The 23,704-nt window shown below is 34.4% G+C and overlaps 1 protein-coding gene across 2 annotated transcripts in view; it reads right to left on the reverse strand.

The window, feature by feature from the left end:
• The window catches only part of ogre (optic ganglion reduced), a 54,164-nt gene that overhangs the window by 12,470 nt on the left and 17,990 nt on the right, over nt 1-23,704 (reverse strand). For both annotated transcript variants that reach the window (XM_088271773.1, XM_088271772.1), the window contains exons 3-4: nt 16,018-16,131; nt 4,560-4,715 (exon numbers count right to left, since the gene is read on the reverse strand). In XM_088271773.1, the coding sequence (XP_088127899.1) occupies nt 4,560-4,715; nt 16,018-16,131 (270 nt within the window). The remainder of the gene's footprint in view (nt 1-4,559; nt 4,716-16,017; nt 16,132-23,704) is intronic.

The following is a 23,704-nucleotide window of genomic DNA, read 5'->3' on the forward strand; positions in this document are numbered from 1 at the left end:
TTGAACGAAAGAAAAATCATTATCTTTAACAACGATTAGGGGAAATCATTTCCTCAAAGTGATAATAGAATGTCTGCGCTACTGGAAGTACAAGGCCCTCTGTGTGATACGTGAACAAATGTTATATTGTAATAAAAATTTGATCTAGCGCAATACCAAACAGCCTTGGGATACCACAGCCAAATTAATTATATAAAGAAAATCAGAATAGCGTGGAGGTCAGATGACATGGGAGATTGAAAGGGTGGCTGTAAAAACCACAATGTCAATAGTGCCAGTAAAATAGGTTGAAATCTAATGAAATTTGGTTAAAGCAGCCTTGGGAATGGAAAGAGTGCGAATATGACAAAAAATCTGAGTCATTGTATTATACCGACGGCCCCTAAGTAAAATACTATATCTGCAAATCTGTTACTTTACAGGAGTGAGCTTAGAAGATTTTTTTAACATATTAATTTTATTAACTAACAGTTTTATCTGAAATTTGTATTATTTGTAAACTTGTATTATTCATTCAAAAACACGATAAAATAGTGTATTAAATCGTCTTAAAACATTATGCTTTGTCAAATTTAAGTACTTAGCGTTTTAGGAGTTCAGTTCATGTCGAAAATTAGATGTAGATAGCGTCTTATACGCCTGAAAACTAGGCGTAATTCATTTTATATATATATTTTTTTGTTTATATTTGAAGATAACGGTCAGTTGATAACATACACCAAATTGACAAAAATGTAGTAAATGTAGCACTTTACGTAGGGCACGTCGATATATAACCTTATAAATTGGGATTCAAAGAGGGGAAAGGGTATATACCATGACCTTTCCTACAATTAGCGGGAAAAACTAAAAGGCTACGTGAATGAAATGAATACAGGAAATAATAATAATTAAAGATAATAATGAAATGAAGAAGGGAAATAATGTTTTGACTATGAGAAATATTTGAATAACTACTGGAACGAATAAAATGGCTGGATGAAATATTGAAAGAATGAAATGACTATGGAAAATAAAGAAATGACTATGGGAAATAATTAAATGGCAATGAAAACAATGAAATGACTACAGGAAAGAATGAAATGACTACAGGAAAGAATGAAATGACTACAGGAAAGAATGAAATGACTACAGTAAAGAATGAAATAACTTCAGGAACGAATGAAATGACTAAGAGAAAGAATGAAATGACTGAAAGAAAGAATGAAATGACTGAAAGAAAGAATGAAATGACTGAAAGAAAAAATGAAATGACTGAAAGAAAGAATGAAATGCCTAAGGGATTGAATGAAATGACTACAGGAAAGAATGAAATGACCAAGAGAAAGAATGAAATGACTGAAAGAAAGAATGAAAAGCATAAGGGATTGAATTAAATGGCTTCGAGAAATAATGAAATGACTAAGGAATGGAATGAAATGGATATGGGAAAGAATAAAATAACAATAGTAATAATAATAATAGTGAGCATGAAATTACTACAGAAAAGATATAATGAAATGGCCTCGGAAATAATTAAATGACTACGGGAATGAATAAATGACTGCAGAAAAGAATGAAATGACTACAGGAAAGGATGAAATGACTACAAGAAATAATGAAAAGACTAAGGAAATGTCATTTTCTTATTAAACGAATAAACAAGAAACATTGCACCAAATAATGCAACATTCCATAGCAATCGGCTTGGCGTAAAAAACGTGTCCACACTTCGTAGACTTTGGCCGACGCTGGTACGAAATTGACCGACACAAAAAAATCTGTACCAATGGTCATTGCACCAATCACTGGAGCGTGATTGAAATCATAATAAAAAATAAAAAAAAACGGTCACAGTAATTTAAAGTGACATTATTTCTACACTCAATTATACATACTGTGAAGTTGTAACAATTAGAAATATTGTACAAGGTTTTTATTTCTTCGTTTTTGTTCTTATTTTCCGCCATTTTAAATTGAGAAAAAAAACGGAAATGTACTCTCGAATACGAAACATTTTCCCGGTCAATTTTGTGGGTTGCCATATTAGAAAATACTCGATAAAAAAATATTGATTACAAAATTCTTACTTATAACCCTTATCCGCACCCAATGGTGCATAGGGCACTGCATCGAATTGACGCAGTGTCATCTTGATCATTGCTTACATGAAGGCAAGGTGATCACTCTTACGCTTCAGGAACCAGTCCAGGGTAATATTAAATAAATATTACAGTGTAAAATCGCTAATATTTATTTTCACCCCCCTGGGAATCGAACCTGGGACCTCCAGCACGGCAGCTAAACACGCTGACCATTACACTACGGAGGCGGTAAAAATAATCAACTGTCAAAAATAAAGACATAACGAGATTTTCCCTCCAAAACTTCTGGGTTGCCACATTCGAAAATACCGAATTCTAAACAAAAGCGTTCGATTTTCGATTCCGTAAAGAATCGAGGCAAAAATTCGTCGACGAAAAAAGGCGACAGCGTCTCTACCGCCGACACGGTCCGTCGCCCGGCCGAACAAAAAACATCGAAAGTCGACCAAAAAAGTGTCGGCATTTCCAAGCAATGAACCATAACGTACTCGGTTTATTATGGTTTTTATTGTCGCATTTCACTTTCTTGACTTGCTCAAAAGGCGGTGAGGCGAACCAGGGTCATAGCTTGGCAAAATCAAACGGATAAGAGCGCTGAAATGTGCATTTATTTAGAAATATCGATTTGACCAGATGGGTAGGTACTCTATATTAAATACAGCGAGTATTGGACGAATATCGAAAAAGTTAAAATCGATGTAGTACAAAATTAAGATATTCGAAATTAATGTTAGGCTGAGTGAGGGATATTGTGGGAAGATTATAGCGAGTATTGTTAGTATATAATGACATTTCACAAATATTTAAGTCATATTATTTTTTGACATCTCATCAAAGATGAAGAAGAATATGGAAGTCTGGGCATTTACGGGGCTGACGACCGTCATAGGCTGGTTTAAGTTATCACTTTACACACGTGTAACATTCACCAATTCTACCCGTTATTGACAACCACACTGCTCAAATTCTTGGAAGTTCTATATATATATGAACCAATTTAGAAACCTTGTTCTTGAAGCACTAGAACTTCACTAGAGGCATCTATTGGTGAGATGTAAAGAAGCTTTTTACTAAGCAGAAACTCTTATATTAGTATGTGAGGTCCGAATCCTGGATTATAATCACACACATGAGAAACGCCAGAAAATACCATTTTCATTTTTATTATTAAGCTTATAATTTGACCAGATATTTTATTTACAACATTTTGAGTGTGTCCAAAATCTCACCAATAGATGCCTCTAGTGAAGTTCTAGTGATTCAAGAACAAGGTTTCTAAATTGGTTCATATATATATAGAACTTCCAAGAATTTGAGTAGTGTGGTTGTCAATAATGAGTAGAATTGGTGAATGTTACACGTGTGTAAAGTGATCACTTAAACCAGCCTATGACGATCGTCAGCCCCGTAAATGCCCAGACTTCCATATTCTTCTTCATCTTTGATGAGATGTCAAAAAATAATATGAAAATAACTCCTGTAATTGGAGATAATCCAGATTTTGTGAACAAGTATTTGGACACACTCAAAATGTTGTAAATATTTAAGTCAGTTTGATAATGTCTTGATAAAACTTACTCGGACATGACTCGGCCATTTAACCTTCAAAAAGATCGAATGCAAAATCTTGCCCCTTTTTGGCACTAAATATTTTTGTAAATAAAAGTAAAAATTTACATTGTACGTATAAGGAAAAAATAGAGTAAAATAATAAAATATAAATATAAATTCACAAGAAGACATTGTCGGGTACTTACTCGGACATGACCATTTAACCTTCAAAAAGATCGAATGCAAAATCGAGCCCCTTTTTGGGCACCAAATATATTTATAATAAAGTAAACAATTTCGATATATGAAAAAAATATACATATTAAAATGTGCAGTAGCCTTATTTGTTTATATATACAAGGATGACATTGTCGGGTACTTACTCGGACGTGTATCCGGCATTTAACATTCAAAAAGATCGAATGCAAAATCGAGCCCTTTTTTGAGCACCATTTTTTGAGCATATATTTGTAAATAAAAGAAAAAACAATTGATAATATTGGAAAAAAAACTGATACTTAGTGGCTTTATTTCTGTTTTAAATATACAAGGATGACATTGTCAAATACTTACTCAGACATGTCTCCGCCATTTAACCTTCAAAAAGATCGAATGCAAAATCGAGCCCCTTTTTGGGCACCAAATGTATTTGTAAACAAAAGAAAAAACAATTGAAAATATTGGAAAAACTGATAGTGGCTTTATATCTTTTTTAAATATACAAGGATGACATTGTCGGATACTTATTCGTACATGTCTCTGCCATTTAACCTTCAAAAAGATCGAATGCAAAATCGAGCCCCTTTTTGGGCACCAAATATTTTTGTGAATAAAAATAAAACCATCGATTTATATTAGGGAAAAAAATATAGTAGCTATTTATGTTTTTTTACACATAGAAGGATGACATTGTCGGACACTTACTCGCACATGTCGCAGCAGATAGTCGATCAGAACCGACTTTTTCTCCTCCTTTTCCTTTTCCTCGCAGAGCCCCATGTTGAGTCCCATGACGATGGTCCTCATCAGCCCGCCCTCGAAGCAGTCCCACAGGAATTTGGGAGTATAGCACATTATAGCCTGGAAATGGGGAAAAGTATAAATGTACCCGTAATTGAATAACGGTTTAGATTATAATATAGGTGTACTAGAATTGCATACAGATTTATTCATTTTAAAGAATATTTCAACTGTTCAATTTCAATTTATTTATTTCTATTAATATATACATTTCAAACTATAAAAAAATTAAATCGTATACATTAAAATAAAATATATGCAAGAACTATTGCTAAAGGTGTAGAAGAATCCCGCTTCGGAAAACTCCTTCAGACACATGAAACAGATCAATATCCAATGAGATATTGTTCAACATAGCGGTAGCTCTTCCTACAGGCATAATAATAATAATAAATTTGGATAACTTATATAGCGCCATTTTCGTAAAAAAATACCTCAAGGGCGCTTCACGGTGAATGAATTGGGGAAAATATTATGGTGGAAATGATTTAGCAAACAAATGTGTCTTTAGTCTTTTTCTAAAGATCATCTCACTCTCACTATTTCTAACCATTGGTGGAAGAGCATTCCACGCCGTCGGTCCTGCAACAGCAAAGGCACGCTCGCCAAATTTAGTGCGTTGGTTGCGAGCTGGTAAGATTACTTTGCCCATTGCAGATGTTGTAGCTGATCGAAGTGTGAGACGTCTATCAACCAATTCATCTGGAATACACAGCTCCTTAAGATACTCTGGAGCCATATTGTGTATTGATTTATACATGAGTAGGCAGAGTTTATACTCAACCCTTTCGGGAAAGCGTAACCAGTGGAGTTTGTGAAGTAGTGTGGTGATGTGACTGAATTTAGAAATTCCAAAAATTAGTCTCGCTGCTGCGTTTAACACTGATTGCAGTCGAGTCATTTTATTGTTTGGTAGACCCGTGTATATACCGTTACAATAATCTACTCTCGATATTACAAATGCATTTATTAATTGACGGGCAGCATCAACTGGCAGATTCTTGCGAATGCTTTTAATTTGCCTTAGCTGATAAAAACATGTACTTGTTGTTTTGCTTATTTGAGTCTCAAGGGAGAGATCAGAATCTAAGAACACGCCGAGCAGTTTGACGGCCGGTGTAGTTGTACTCTTTGGATTGAGTGGTGTCGTGTTATCAATCAAATTCTGTCGTTTAGGTGTGGCTATCCAGAGATGTTCCGTTTTGGACGGGTTTAACGTCAATCTGTTTTCAGCCATCCATTCTCCTATTCTCTCAATGCACTTATTAATAGAGTCAACAAGTTTATATTTTTCCTCCGGCCTACAATAAAAATAAATTTGAGTGTCATCCGCATAGCAGTGAGACCACAATCCGTGTGACTTTATAATATTTTCTATGTCTTTCGTATATAGAAGGTATAGAAGAGGACCTAGGACTGATCCCTGGGGTACACCAGTAGAGACGGAATGATAAGGGGATTTAACTTTTTGAAAAATGACTGAATATTCACGTTCTCGAAGGTATGAGCAAAACCATGCAAGTGCTTTATCACAGATGCCGTATGTCTTCCTTAAGCGTTCCAGCAGAATATTGTGATCAACCGTGTCGAAAGCAGCACTCATATCCAAAAAGGAAACCAAAACAAGGTCACCAGCATCCACAGCAGTTATTATATCAGACAGTACTCTCACTACGCCTGTCTCTGTAGAGTGGTATCGCCTGTATGCCGATTGCCTCTCTGAAAACAACTTGCTATTTTCAACATACGTTGTCAGTCTATGGGCAACAATTTTCTCTATTATTTTTGATATGACAGGAAGGTTGGAAATTGGGCGGTAGCTTGAAAGGTCCTCGGAGTCCATCTGAGAAATTTTTATTAGTGGTGTAACGTTTGCCTTTTTCATGGCCCTTGGAACAATGCTTTTCTCCAGAGACATGTTTATAAGATCTCTTATAAATGGAGCAATCTCGTTAACACATTCTTTCAAAAGCCATGTCGGTAGTGGGTCCAGTAAACACTGTTTATTGGGCAAAGCATTAATAAGTTTTGTTACCTCACTTATATTTGTGGACTCGAAAAATTTCAGATACTGCAAGGCATTACAGGAAATTGTTGGATTTTTAACCAATGATGTTGCTTTCCGAATATTTTCGATTTTATTTTTGAAAAAAATAGCGAATTCGGAAGCAGTGGCTTGTGTGTTGATTTTAAGTTCACAATCTCCGCGGACAGATTGCAGACTTTGCCACAGGAGTTTCGGAGACGACTTATGTTCTCTAATTCTCGAACACCAATATGCAGATTGTTTTGATTGAATCAAAAATCTATTAGTGGTTTGTGCTTCGAGCCACTTTAAGCGATCTGAAACTAATAGCGTCTTTCTATATTTACGCTCAAAACGCCGTAGTTTTTGTTTTCCATGTCGACATTCCTCGTCAAACCATGCATCTGATTTCCTTTTACGAACGGTTTTCGTGGTTAAAGGCGCATGTTTGTCTATCAAGCTGAAAAGTACACCATTGTACAAATCAGCCAGCTGGTCGACATTCTTGGAACTACGATCAGTATCCAGACCAATTAAGGAGTTCGAGATATCGGTCTTAAATTTATTAATATCTAGTTTCCTCCACGACCGTGATGTGAAGGATCTGTAGATAGGGGTGGGTTTGCCGATATTGATTTCGCCATGTACTAGTTTGTGATCTGACAGTCCGATGTCTGTTACATTGACTGCAATATGTTCATCACATTTGCGTCGTATTATAACATCCAATATACCTCCTGCGTTATGAGTTGAGGTGTTTACTTCTTGAAGACAATCAAAATCACTCAGAAGTACATTAAAGCGTTTGGTCGCTGAATCTGTTTCACGGTCGAAACGAATATTTATGTCTCCAGTTATAATTAATAATTCTGTGCGAGTAACCGCCCATTCTAACAGGGATTTTATTTCTGAAAAAAATTTAGTAGTCGGTGCCTTAGAGCCGGGCCGATAAATTGTTATGAGAGTAAAATTTTTACTTCCTACTGTTATTCTGCAACAAATGGATTCGAAACTCGAGAACAAAGGTAGTCTTATATTCATTAGTTTAAAATTATTGTTTGTAAGTATAACTATTCCGCCATGATTTGTCCACGAAAGATCGTCACGTTTTTTACAATCTTCGGACCTGCGCGCCCGCTCAATAATATTAAAACCTCTGCTACGGAGCTGTTTAATGGTGACAGAGTTGCTATCTTCATGCCACGTTTCAGTAATAGCCAAAACATCTATTTTATAGTCCGCTACTATATCACAGATGTCATCGATCTTATTATTAATTGAGCGAGCGTTCCATGTACCAATCGAGACTGGATATGCTATACCTACATGCCTATTTGGCTTCGCATTTCCTTGACTTTCAATGCCTACAGTATCTAAGATTTCCGGTAGATCTTTATGCTTTCTGCCTCCGCGACATCCTCTGTATCTTTTTTTCCGGATGTATCTTTCCTGATAAAGATTATTTGAATTTAAATTATGTTTAAGTATGTTACTTCTATTAAATTTATTAATTGCGGTGTGATTCTGAAACTGTAGAAGGTTCTCTACTGTGTAAACAATCCTAGATTTACTATCCTCCATACACATATCCCGACGTTTTAAGCAATTTACTTAAATGGCATGGACAAAATAAAGTCAAAGCATTGTTCATTTTTGGACAAAACAGTAATAAAAGTTATATTGATGGATTACTTTCCTTTGGGTCCGTCGAGCGTCAAATTACTGGTCACACGTGGTGTATCCGGCTCGGGTCTGGGAATCGCATAACCATCGAACGCACTTTTAACATATTTGTTGAATATTGACAAAGATAAAGTTAATATTTTCGATAATTCTTCACAAAACACAGTTTTTTACAAGCAAAACTATTATTTTTTTTCACTCAAACTGAGGCTAATGTTATAAAGATAATTATAACCATCGGCAGGTTGGTCCTGTGTATAGGAATGGGAAACAAATATGTCGACGCTGTCTTAGGTAACTATCGGGAACATACAGACCAATGTTTCGGATGATTTCAGAATTATCGATCATACCGCGCAACAATCGATAAAAATGCGTAATCAAATACACATTCCTTCTAGTCTCTAAACTATTGCAGCCAAGCATACCCTGGAGAAACTCGGTCGGGTAGAGCCGAGAATGATGTGTTATTATTGGCTAGTCGAAATAGTAGAGAAGTAAGGCAGATATGAAGGTTGAGATATGAAACTTGAGATATTTTAATAAAAACAAAAACCGAACACCGCTATACGTCACCAAATTTTAAGCCATCGGGTGTGTTATGGGGCGTATCCCTTTATGTATCTGCTTTATAGACCTGTAATAGTAGTAGTGTGGATTCGTTTCTTTGATGTCATTCATTACCAACTTACGAAAATAACATATTTACGTGGGCAAATTTTGCAAAAGAAAATGATGAATAAAAAATTATATCGGCTGTTATAAACACAAAACAAGTCTCACACAGTCCTTTTATAGGTTAAGTATGTTAAATTAGATATTCCTCCCGAGTGATAATACTCTATTGCTAAATTACGCGTAGATTAGGCCGACCTAATATCGGGACCCAATGATGATGTAAGGATGATCTCAAGTACTTTTCAGGGACCGTAAGTATGTCGTCACAGGAATGTTCCAGAATGTTCCTCATTCGTTATGCCGGCTGCGTAGTAAACGGTCGAACACTCCGGAAGTTGGGCCCAAAGAAATATTCTGGCAATGAAGTATGTATGGTACCTGGACGCCCTTTGCAGTGTTAGCCTAACCGAAAACGTAAAAATGCCGAATCGAATTATTGCTCAAATATTCCGAATGCGTCCAATTTTTTTTGTTGTTGTTCTCAAATGTAAGAGTTATTTATATCAATATTTTAGTGTTTTTCCTTCGCCTGATTTATCGTATTTGGGCGTTTGTCCACTACACGGAATTTTATTGTAAACTATACACATCCACTTTAATTTTTAAAAAATATAAACTAAATATGCTATAAATCCTTTTACATGGCAAGGAAAATTTTCTAAGGCAACTGACAAGAAAATAAAATAAAAAATGAATAAAAAATTTAACTTAAATGAATTTTTTGCTTTAAACACCGTTTTTGTTATGAAAAAATAAGTTTTCTTTGAAATAAACATATGGTTTTGAAAAAAAAACAGTTAAAAAAGTCAAGTAGTTAAAAAAAAGATTTTTCTATATAAGTATATTTAAAAAAATATATAAATGCAATGGTCTTAGGTTCCTTGGTGTGGGTGTTTAATCAACAGATTTGGAAGTATGGCTAATAATAATAGTAAATTTGGATAACTTATGTAGCGCCATTTTCGTAAAAAAAATACCTCAAGGGCTCTTCACTGTGAATGAATTGGGGAAAATATTATGGTGGAAATGATTTAGCAAACAAATGTGTTTTTAGTCTTTTTCTAAAGATCATCTCACTCTCACTATTTCTAACCACTGATGGAAGAGCATTCCACGCCGTCGGTCCTGCAACAGCAAAGGCACGCTCGCCAAATTTAGTGCGTTGGTTGCGAGCTGGTAAGATCACTTTGCCCATTGCAGATGTTGTAGCCGATCGAAGCGTGAGACGTCTATCAGCCAATTCATCTAGAAATTAGTGGCGCCATCAGTTGAGAATAAATAACACTAATATTTTATTTATTGTTTCGGCATTAACTTTGTGGTAAGACATGTTACAATGATTAAAGAAAACACTTCGTTTTTTACCACTTGAGTTTTATTATAGACTACATGTTTCAGAAGTTAAACTTCCATCATTCAGGTCTGTATAATACAATACAATAAATATTTCCCCTCTCCTTATTTATAGAACAATTTTATATTTAATATTTTAGTTATTAACATTATCGATAAAATTAAGAAAGGTGTGTTGAGATGGTTTGGACATGTAGAACGAATGAGTGAGGAAAGAACGGTAAAACAAATTTATGACGCGAATGTTAGCGGGAAAAGAAGCAGAGGAAGACCGAGAAAAACATGGCACGATCAGGTATGCCAAATACTTGAAAGTGGTCAGGTTAGGAGTCGTAACAATCGGCGGGTATGTATGAGGATATGCATGAACGTGGAAGAGGCGAACAATGTTTGCAAGGACAGAGTGGTGTGGCGCTCTATTCTCTCTGCCTACCCCTGCGGGAAGCGGCGTGATGGTTAGTTAGTTAGTTTTATTTTAGTTATTATACAGACCTGAATGATGGAAGTTTAACTTCTGAAACATGTAGTCTATAATAAAACTCAAGTGGTAAAAAACAAGTGTTTTCTTTAATCATTGTAATAACAATAATAAACGGATTTTTTTACACTTTACAAAATTCAAAAATAACCCTTAACCGGAGAAACCCAGATTTGTGAACAGGGTTTTGGAGACACTTAAAATGTCGTGAAAATGAAATCCACCAATAAGAGAGGCTAAGACCGTGGAATTTCCAAAGAGGAAGTCGGGTCACATACATGTGTGGCATGTGCAAGAGAGGCAAGCGGAGAGAACCGGTATGAAAAGTATGCACAGGAATGCATCTCGTATTCCACGAGTTTGTTGTTCCTCCGGGCGCCTTGCAAGTGTGTTGGTGCAGTCTGGAATGTTCTGGAGCTCGACCACTGGTTGGATTGTTGGTCGACCAGAGGCTAAGAAACCCGTCACCGCTGTATTTTCAACCACTTCATCATCGAATTACAAAAAAAAAATTAATATGAAAAAAATATATCACGACTTTTTAAAAATATGTCGTTACCTCATTCGATTTATGGATTCTATATCATTTAACGGTGTACTCTCAAATATGCAATACAGTACGCAACCGGCTGCGCGAGAAGCCACACGTGTTGTCCGTGCACAATTTTTTTTTGGAATATACATATGGTCCTCGTATACTACGGTTTTTTTTTATAACACAGATGTATAAAAATTGTGGCATATTTTTTGTATACACATGTATTGTAGGTAAACGCTTCTTATAACACGGTTTCAGTAAAATAAATGAATTAAATAATTTGTTTGTTATAAAAAAAAATTAAGTACATATTACAATAAAGTACATATGGATAACGAGAGAATGACTAAGAAAATATATGTGGCGAATGTGAGAGGGAAAACAGAACGTGGACGACCGAAAAAGACTTGGCAAGATCAGATCAATCAGAACCTAAAATCTGGCGGTGTCAAAAGTCTGCGTAATCGGAGGGCATGTATGACTAGATGTATGGATGTGAAGGAGGCGAGGAGTGTATGTAAGGACAGAAGAGTGTGGCGTTCCATCCTCTCTGCCTACCCCTGCGGGGAAACGGCGTGATGGTAGTAGTAGTAGTAGTAAGTACATATTCATTTAAACTATTCTAGATTTTTTTTTTTGGAACGCAAACCCTTATTTTGTATGAACTGCAAACGTTGTATAACAGGGGATTTTGTGGCACCATATAACCGTGTTATACGAGGACCGAGTGTATATTGAAAATATATTTTTAAATATATTTTTAACCCCTCATCTTTTAAAATCACTTTCTTTTCAAAACCATATATTTATTTTGAAGAAAAACTTATTTTATCAATACAAAAACGGTATTTTCAGCAACAAAAAAAAACAATTACATCATAATATATCACCTGGGTTTGAAAGCTGAAATTGAGTTATTGAAAAGTAGGGAGTTAACAAAAAAATTATAAAAATATATAAATATCATGAAAATGGTATTTTCAAGCCATTTGATTATGTTATCAGCCATATGCGCCTAGCGCGTATTCCGTACTAAAGGGGAATTTAAATTTACGCGCCTAGCGCGTATGCAGAACTTTACGTGTCAATCTGTAAATAAGAATAAACCGAGAAAACTAAGCAGTGACCCAACCCAAACCTCAAGGGGTTCGTACACTTCAGCGAGTACAGGTGTTAGGTCATTTCCTTCTCATATTAATTAATTTATTCATTATATTTATTTATTGAATGGCTAATGCCTTTAACATAATACATATATACAGTATCTAATATAAAAATACACTAATGAATACACTAAGAGAGAAACAAAAAGTCTTAAACATAAAATAATAATAAAATAACAAATAGTAAGCACTGGTAAATACACGTCTCCTTCACACAATATCAGCGAGAGAGAGTGAAACACAACGTTTAAATTTATCCGTTATAAAATGGATAAGAAATGCTGAGAAAGTACAGACTTCAAGGTGGATAACAATATATTAAATAAATCTATACTTTCAAAAGCATTGGCTAACATGTGAAGCCGCGGAATCGGAGAGAACATGGCATAGTTTGCATTATGTACAAATACTGCCAATACAGATTTTTGCCTAGTACCTCTTCGACGCACGCTAAGCTTTATTTGATTATGTAAAAATACTGCGAAATATTGTCCCTATTATTGTTCCTAAATTTCATTCACTGTGGTGGAAATATTGGTGCAATGATAGGAGCAATTACCCTTTTCTTATTTGGACAGAGGCTAGCGACTCGCTCCGCGGTCGTCGACCTTAGTGACTCGTGCCGAAGATTGCCCGCCATAGGACCCCCCGTAAAAGCAGAAGGTTTGCTTGGAAACCAAGTAATAAATACATATAGCCTACGTAATACCCTGTACCTATTATAAACCAAGCCGCAGTGCAGCGGTTAGCTCGCAAGAATGCCTGAAGTCCCCAAAAAAAAAGATGCCTGTTGTGAACTCGTAGAGTATCGAACAGATTAATGGAAACAAAACTTTTATTTTATTATATGACATCTCATCAAAGATGAAGAAGAATATGCAAGTCTGAACATTTACGGGGCTGACGACCGACGTAGGTTGGTTTAAGTGATCACTTTACACACGTGTAACATTCACCAATTCTACCCATTATTGACACCACACTACTCAAATTCTTGGAACTTCTATACAAATTAACCAATTTAGAAACCTTACTAAGAGTTTCTGCTTAATAAAAAGCTTCTTTTCATCTCACCAATAGATGTCTCTAGTGAAGTTCTAGTGATTCAAGAACAATGTTTCAAAATTGGTTCATATATATAGAACTTCCAAGAATTTGAGTAGTGTGGTTGTCAATAATGGGTAGAATTAGTGAATGTTACACGTGTGTAAAGTGATATTTATTAGTTATATCATAAATTTATATTTATTCTGATCTCATTTGGGCTCAATCAAATATTTTACTCTTCTTGGCGTCTATTACATAAGGTTTTGGCACTTGGATGCCATTTTTTCGTTTCGAAACCATACCTGAATTATGGATAAATCGCTCACTCCTTTCAAGAACGTCATAAATCAAAAATCGTCAATTTTCAGTTGTGCACGTTTTCGGAATACCCAAAAAAATTACTATATCCCAGCAAAAGAGGCATATTTTTAACTAAATATTTATCCGCTACATGGCAGAAAATATTGTTTTTGCATTTTGAAGAAAAGGTTTAATTATTTTTTTAAATAAACTATATTTTTCAAATGGAGGAAAAACCTTCAGGTTATACCTAAAAAGATCTGTTGCACAGTGAAAAGTTCAATAACTGGCTTAGTATTTATTTTTAATAAATTGTGTTATATTTTTAAAGTTTAAAAACGTTTCCCTGAAAAATCAAGTTTTTTGATTTATGACGTTCTTGAAAGGAGTGAGCGAAATCAGATTTTCCACCTTAGTGCAATAAATTTTGGAGAGCCGATTCTTACATGTTGCCGATAGATTTTCAATATGGTTTAATATTGAAATTTGAATGATATTTCAAACGTGTGTTTGGGGAAGTGCTGGAAAACAGATGAATATTCATGGGTGGTGTTCAAGGTCGCATTAGGAAAACTAGACCGTGAAGAAAATTTGCATAGACGTTCGCAACAAACACTATTTTGACGTACATACAAATGGTCACTATTCACGATTCTAATTCATGGTTTATTAAATCCTGTAAATGTAGCTTTGTTTCCAACAATAGTGCATGTCCAATCATTATTAATATAATATAACTATGTAACTAACCAAATAAAAATACATGTTCCCCAGAAACATTATTTTAAATGTATTTTTAAATATTATTCTTTGACATCTCATCTAAGATGAAGAAGAATATGGAAGTCTGGGCATTTACGGGGCTGACGACCGTCACACTTCCATATTCTTCTTCATCTTTGATGTGATGTCAAAAAACAGTATAATCGGTGTTTGATTTTAACATTTACTATATAAATTGAAATGGAGTTCTACAAATTAAACGCACTTTACACACGTGTAACATTCACCAATTCTACCCATTATTGATAACCACACTACTCAAATTCTTGGAAGTTCTATATATATGAACCAATTTAGAAACCTTGTTCTTGAATCACTAGAACTTCACTAGAGACATCTATTGTTGAGATGTAAAGAAGCTTTTTATTAAGCAGAAACTGTATCCAGGATTCGGACCTCACATACTAATATAACAGTTTCTGCTTAGTAAAAAGCTTCTTTACATCTCACCAATAGTTGTCTCTAGTGAAGTTCTAGTGATTCAAGAACAATGTTTCTAAATTGGTTCATATATATAGAACTTCCAAGAATTTGAGTAGTGTGGTTGTCAATAATGGGTAGAATTGGTGAATGTCACACGTGTAAAAAGTGATCACTTAAACCAGCCTATGACGGTCGTCAGCCCCGTAAATGCCCAGACTTCCATATTCTTCTTCATCTTTGATGAGATATTAAAAAATAACAGAAATTGTATTAAATTGTACAAAAAAACTTTCAAATAATAATAAAATAAAATAAATAAAAAAAATTAATCAAGCGGCTTCCACGCAGGGGTAGGCATAGAGAACAGAACGCCACACTCATCTGTCTTTAAACAATCTTCGCTTCTCCAACATTGAAGGCATGCGATCTCTCAGTGCGTCAAAACCATGTATGACAGATGCTCGATTGGTGAAATGAGGAAAGAATGCATGGCTGAGATAAGCATTAGTTTAGTCATATTTTATTTGTTTATTTTAAATATGCTTCTTACCTTATGTTTTTCTCATTTATTCCTTTTAAATATGCTTCTTATGCCTATTTATTATACCTGTTTATTGTTTTTATATTTTGACATGTATTACTTTTGGTTATTAAAAAAAATCTTTTTTGTAACTTTATTATTTGTGTTCCAGTCTTGTTAACCTTAATCCCATGTCCCAAAATAAGAAATAGAAATTGCTCATCGGGAATATTATATATGATATATATATGATGTATGTATGTAATATGTTTTGTATAATAATAAAATAAAATAAATAAATAAATTATCGATAGAATCAAGAATGGTGTGAACAGCTTTCATAATTTATAGAAAAATTGCGAATACGTACTTGGAAAAAGAGGACGAAGCAGACCCACTGGTAATAGGTGTAATACTTTTTGGCATCTTCGTCGTCAAAATCGTTGCTGATTCCTGGTTGGACCACGTGAACACCGGGGATTTTCTGGAAAAACAAGATAAAACATCGTATCACATTTATTATCATTATTTATAGATTTGGCGTTTATTTTGTAGAACTCCATTTTAATTTACATAGTAAATGTTTAAATCAAACACTGATTTTAATTTTTTTTGACATCTTATCAAAAATGAAGAAGAATATGGAAGTGTGACGGTCGTCAGCCCCGTAAATGCCCAGACTTCCATAACCTTCTTTATCTTAGATGAGATGTCAAAAAATAATATGAAAACACCTCCTGTAATTGGAGATGATACAGATTTTGTGAACAAGTATTTGGACACACTCAAAATGTTGTGCACTGTTTATACTCACATAGTAGACTAAAAAAATCAGTGTTTGATTTTAACATTTAATACAAAAATGTATTATTATTATTATTTATGCGAATGGTTAGATGGTCAGCTGGATTGACCCTTGGAGACAAAATAAAGAGTTTCGTGGAAGCCTGGCTGTAACAGGCATCAATAGTAAGGTAGAGGAATGACAATTGAGATGGTATGGGCACATAGGACGCAGAGAACCTGATCATATTGTGAACCAGGCAATCGCCGTGGATCTTCCTCGAAATAAATCCAGAGGAAGACCAAAGAATTCGAGGATGCAGCAGAAAGATAACGTGATTCGAGGGCATGGCCTAGGTGTGCCACGCTTTACGTGTGATATATATATATATATATATATATATATATATATATATATATATATATATATATATATATATATATATATATATGTAAATAAAACATACATCACATCATACAATTCACACGTTTCGCTTCATGTGTGAGCTCGCGGCAGTATCCATGGTCGATTTGAGTGGACTTTTTTTATTCAGCAGAGACCCTTTTTATTGTATATATACATATTAAATATATAGCTCACTCCTTTCAACAACGTCATATATCAAAAAAACTTGATTTTTCAGGAGATCGTTTTTAATGTTTAAAAATATAACGAATTGTATTAAAAATAAATATAAAGCCACTTATTGAACTTTTACTGTGCAACAGATCTTTTTAGGTAAAACCTGAAGGTTTTTTCTCCATTCGAAAAATATTTAATAAACAATACCTTTTCTTCAAAATGCAAAAACAACACTTTCTGCCCTGTAGCGGGTAAACATTAAGTTAAAAATATGCCTCTTTTGCCGGGATATAGTACATTTTCTGGGCATTCCGAAAACATGCACAACTGAAAATGACGATTTTTGATTTATGACGTTCTTGAAAGGAGTGAGCGATATGCAAGACCCTTCTCGCCCCTGATCACCTTCGAACAATCAACGATCACCGCTCGCCCCTGGTGGGCAGGTACTCGGCTACATCTATGCAAGTGTAAAATTGTGGCCTTCGCGACTGTAATTTGGCGTAATTAATTTGGTAATCAAATCAGGTTGTAGCATCGAAACGAAGGCTAAACGGAAAACGTATCTAGTAGCGTGGTAAAATTCGCGTTATTATTGTATGGCTGAAATGAGTAACTGTTAGTATTACGACTGCAGTAGAACGGGGCTACTTGAACTTTGATGTGTTACTTGAGCCCAGTACAAAAATAAATATTTAGATCGTGGTATCGATCGAAGTATCGTGACAATAAGTGTCACCTGTCAGGGAAACAATGAATCATGTCGATACGGTCAGTATTGTAGACCAAATACAGATTTAATTCTTTTTCTGTACTGGGCTCAAGTAACACATCAAAGGAATGGTATTCATTAGTTTATTTCGAGGTATATATATATACCTACGTATATTTCTATCCGGCTTACGTTTTCAATGTCAAATATACCTTCTTCCTGGCTCCATCCCAACTTATCGTCGTCGTAGACCATTGGGGTCAGCTCTCCTCGACCTAAGGTTAAAGGTCCTTCTGTCATGGACAACGTCACCTAGTGTCTTTGAATCATGAAAACCTTACAAGAGCGCAATTGACACTGCGTCTTAGGTCCTTAGTTTGCTTGTTGTTTGAAGTTTATTTAGATTTTTTTAGTATTAAAAATTGTAAATTTATTGTCTTCGAAGACCGTTGAGGTCAGCTCTCCTCGTCCTCAGGTTGTAGGTCCTTCTATCATGGACAACGTCACCTAGGCCATGCCTTCGAATCACGTTTTCTTTCTGTAGCATCCATGAATTTTTGTCTTCCTCTAGATGTCTTTCAAGGAAGATCTATGGCGATCGCCTGGTTCACAATATGATCAGGTTCTCTGCGTCCTATGTGCCCATACCATCTCAATTGCCTTTCCTCTACCTTACTATTGATGCCTGTTACATCCAGGCTTCCACGAACGCGTGAACTCTTATTTTGTCTATATTATTTGCATAGGAGCTGGGAATATTCATTTGTAAGCAATCAAGTTTGTGCACCGATTGACGTGATTAGCTTTAAATGATCGAATTTAAAAGTCAAATTAAGTATTTTTTTATTTTTTTTAATCATACGCATAATTAAAATTTACAATAATGTGCCCTCACTGTGTTTTCCCGTGCGGAGGGCATATTTTATTATTAATAATAATTTCTTATATGGTATTTTTCTTCACAAAATTTTTAGTGTTTACAAATCTGCGTTTAGCCAATTATTATTACAATTTTGATATATCTCAACATATGTAGATGAGGAAGAATATGAATGTCTGGATATTTACGGGGATTATTTTTGTTTATTTTTTATTTATTTATTTATATTACATTTAATACAAACTATTATTTGCACTTAATTTACATAATATTATATATTTACATATTCTTACAGTAAACGAAATATTTATTTTAAAATTCTTTCAGACTCTTTTCATTCTTCATATATTCAGGCATCTCATCATACATTTTGAAACCCTTATACATTAAACGATTTTGGGACTCAGTTTTTTTCAAAAATGGCAGTCTTATTTTATCTTTATTTTTAGTACTATGTTCATGAATTTTTTTGTTTAAAACTATTTTATCCTTAAAATATTTGGGTAATTTATCGTTAAAACAATTATATATAAAGATAAGCATATTATATATTACTTTCTTTTTTATAGGTAACCAGTTGAGTTCTTCTCTCATTTTTTTATATACATATTATTATATTTATTGTTTCGGCATTAACTTTGAGGTAAGACATGTTACAATGATTATAGAAAACACTTGTTTTTTACCACTTGAGTTTTATTATAGACTACGTGTTTCAGAAGTTAAACTTCCATCATTCAGGTCTGTATAAAAACTATTAATAAGTTATTATACAGACTTGAATCATGGAAGTTTAACTTCTGAAACATGTAGTCTATAATAAAACTCAAGTGGTAAAAAACAAGTGTTTTCTTTAATCATTGTTACATATTATTATATCTATTATATATACTCGTAAAGTCAACATTGAATGATTCGTTATTGAAATCGATTTTTTAATTCAGTCGCCCATGTCTGACGGAAAAGCATTATTTCACACGATTTAACGCGTGGGAAAACTAACTAGAAAACTATCGTGGGAATTGATTTGAAGTATTTGTGTATATCATAAGAACTTTCAACAAAATATCTAATTAATCACCCCCCTACTCCCCCGGGGTCAGAATTACCCCCTCAGCTCTCTCCAGGGCCCCTCGAGAGGCCAGGGGGCCACTTTGGGAACCTATGGTTTAGACCAGAGGTTCCCAAACTCTTTTGTCTTGTAGACCCCTTGCCATGTTTTTCAATTTTGGGTAGACCCCCGTCTTACATGATATTGATTTTTATCTAATTCATTAACTTCAAATGTATTTTTGACAGCCGGTATATGTAGTGCTACTCACATTGAAATATTTAAATTTATGATGGTAGTGAAGTGTAGTGAAAATTAAAAACCACACATGTTAGGTTTTATATATTTATATATTAAATTCAAATTAAAACATAGACTCCTTGCAAGTTGTCGTAGACCTCTGGGGGTCGATAAAGACCACTTTGGGAATCACTGGTTTAGACTTTAGACAAATAACTTAGCAATCACATGGACTTTCCTGATTCGAGAAATGTTTATCTTCTTATCTGACCCTTATCCGTGGTTCATAGGGCACTGCATATTATTGAATACATAGTGATCACTCCTGTGCTTCAGGGACTTGTCCAGGGTAATCGGCTGTCCAAACTTAAAACAAACTATAACATTTATTTAATATTACGGCTGTCCAAACTCAAAACACGGTAAGGGACATTTTTTTGTAGTACGTTTTTTTGCATTTTTGTAGTAAGTAGATTCTACTCAGTCCAAAAATGCAAAAAAAAACGTACTAAGAAAAAATATCCCGTACTGTGTTTTGAGTTTGGACAGCCGTAATATTAAATAAATATTTTAGTGTAAAATCACTAATATTTATTTTCAACCCCTCCCTGAGAATCGAACCCGGGACCTCTAGCACGGTAGCTAAACACGCTTACCATTACACCACGGAGGCGGACAATCATGTATATCTGCTTAGGTATATTACACAGGGCGATCGAATAAAAACCGAATGAAATAACGACTACCTTAAAATAAGGTCAATTAACTATCTTACTAACCATCACGCCGCTTCTCCGCAGGGGTAGGCAGAGAGAATAGAACGCTTTACCACCCTGTCTTTGCAAACATCCTTCACCTCTTCCACATTCATGCATCTCCTCATACATACCCGCCGATTATTTCGACTGTGCTAAAAATTTTGTTGCATATTGAGTATTTCTAGCTCCTATTTTATTTTATTTCAAAAACTTAAGCTGAAAAGAAATATACACCGAGAATAGAGTAATAGAGTAATGAATACTATCCCAATCGGTTAACCGAAAAAGTAACAGTCATTCATCAGTCCCATCTCCAATAGATTTTTGTCACGATGTTGGTTTATTGGCTTATAAATTAATATGAAGACTATCGATAACATTCTTATTGAAGTCTGTAGAGAACTAAGGGAGATATGAAGGTTTAAACTTTAGATATTTAAATAAAAGGAAAAACATGCGTTCGCATACGTCATCAAATTTCCGTCATCGAACGTTTTATGACGTCACATGGTTTATTGTCTATGGTTTATAGAGCTGTTATAGTAGTAGTGTGGATTGTTTGTTTACCACTACACTACCATTTGTGTTATACAAATATGAAGGGTGGAGCATAGACATCAACAAAAAGAGCCGCCAATAATTTAGCAATATTACCAATATTAAAATAAGTCCATCTTTTCTGTCACGTCATTCATTACCAACTTATTTACGAAAACAATGTATTTACGAAGGCGAATTTTCCAAAAGATGATGAATGAAAATATTGATTATATCGGCTGTTTTTTTTTATTTTTTGGAATACCAATAAATAAAAAAATAAAGAAATTTTCTTTATCAACTAGTCAAATAGACATGAACAATATTTCTATTAAACGTATTAAAAGAAACATTATTGATGTCTATTTCATTAAGCATTACATAGCACATATCGCTCACTCCTTTCAAGAACGTCATAAATAAAAAAAAACTTGATTTCTCAAGAGAACGTTTTTAAATTTTAAAAATATAACTCAATGTATTAAAAATAAATATCAAGCCACCTATTGAACTTTTTACTGTGCAACAGATCTTTTTAGGTAAAACCTGAAGGTTTTTTCTCCATTTGAAAAATATTTAAAAAAATAATTAAACAATTCCTTTTCATCAAAATGCAAAATCAACACTTTCTGCCCTGTAGCGGGTAAATATTAAGTTAAAAATATGCCTCGTTTGGTGGGATATAGTACATTTTCTGGGCATTCCGAAATCATGCAAAACTTAAAATTGACGATTTTTTATTTATGACGTTCTTGAATGGAGTGAGCGATATCGCAGGGTCGATTTAATGAATTTTGGTAGGGCTTGGAGTGCATTTTAGGGTTTTTAAATGAATTTTTGTTTCTGGTCTGTGCTCCCGGGACTCAGACTGGGCAATCTACATAATTGTTTAAAAATGTATACAGGAATTTTAAATTTATATGTTTTGTGTTATAAACACTACACGAGTCGTATACAATCCTTTATAGGTTGAGTATGTTAAATTCTGTCCGCCTCCGTAGTGTAATGGTCAGCACGCTCGGCTACCGTTCTGGAGGTCCCGGGTTCGATTCCCAGGGGGGTTTAATAATAAGTGATTTTTTCACTCTAATATTTATTCAATATTACACTGGACTGGTACCTGAAGTGGAGGGCTGATCACCTTTCCTTCATGTGTAATCGATCGAGATAACACTGCGTTTATATGAAGCAGTGCCCTATGCACCATTGGGGTGCGGAAACGGTTTTATATATTATATATGTTAAATTAGATATTTCTCCCGTCCGATAATGATCCATTATAAACCGCCCTGTGAGATCGAAGACGTAGAATGACTGTTCTGCGTGCGTCAGTGATTCGATTATGCACTCGTTAGTGACTTGCTATTCGGTAGTAGTGATTCACGACGACGATTACGAGTATTGTTGCTCATAGCGATTTATGGTGATGAGAAAATGAATACTTTGATCAATCAATGCAGTGTAACCTCTCACAACGAGTAATAATAATAATAATAAATAAAATTGGATAACTTATATAGCGCCATTTTCGTAAAAAAATACCTCAAGGGCGCTTCACTGTGAATGAATTGGGGAATAATACGCATTTACAACATATTGAGTGTGTCCAAATACTTGTTCACAAAGTCTGGATTATCTTCAATTACAGGAGTTATTTTCATATTATTTTTTGACATCTCATCAAAGATGAAGAAGAATATGGAATTCTGGGCATTTACGGGGCTGACTACCGTCATAGGCTGGTTTAAGTGATCGCTTTACACACGTGTAACATTCACCAATTCTACCCAGTATTGACAACCACACTACTCAATTTTATTAATTTTTTTTTTAACCTAACGTCCAAGTGACTATGAAATCTAGCCACGGCTTATGCAACACCGTTTATCATGTTCCTACTCAGGCTTCAACTTTATAAGTTTCATAGCCTATGCCTACTTGTGAGTGGATTTACTCTTTATGTTTAAAGTTACTATAATTTCATGTAATTCATGAGTGAAAATTCTAGGCAAAAACACTCGCTCACACTACTCAAATTCTTGGAAGTTCTATATATATATATGAACCAATTTAAAAACCTTGTTCTTGAATCACTAGAACTTCACTAGAGACATCTATTGGTGAAAAAAAAATATAGTAATACGCATAACGAGCAATTTTTTTTGATAAAGTTACTCCCTTAGCGAGTTACAGAAAAAGTCTCTTTTTCACAGCATTCACTTGACTTCCCAGACTTCCACGTTCTCCTTCATCTATGTTGAAATCTCAAAAAATAATATGAAAAATAACTCCTATAATTGAAGATAATCCAGATGAGTATTTGGACACAATCAAAATGTAACTTCTTCATCTATAATGATTAAAGAAAACACTTGTTTTTTACCACTTGAGTTTTATTATAGACTACATGTTTCAGAAGTTAAACTTCCATCATTCAGGTCTGTATAATAACTAAAATATAAAATATAAAAAAGTTCTATAAATAAGGAGAAGGGAAAATTAGGGGGAGGGGG

The sequence above is a fragment of the Brachycentrus maculatus genome, unplaced genomic scaffold, assembly GCF_059751285.1.
Source record: "Brachycentrus maculatus isolate JH-2025_06_01 unplaced genomic scaffold, ASM5975128v1 h1tg000459l, whole genome shotgun sequence".
NCBI classification, from domain to species: Eukaryota; Metazoa; Arthropoda; class Insecta; order Trichoptera; family Brachycentridae; genus Brachycentrus; species Brachycentrus maculatus.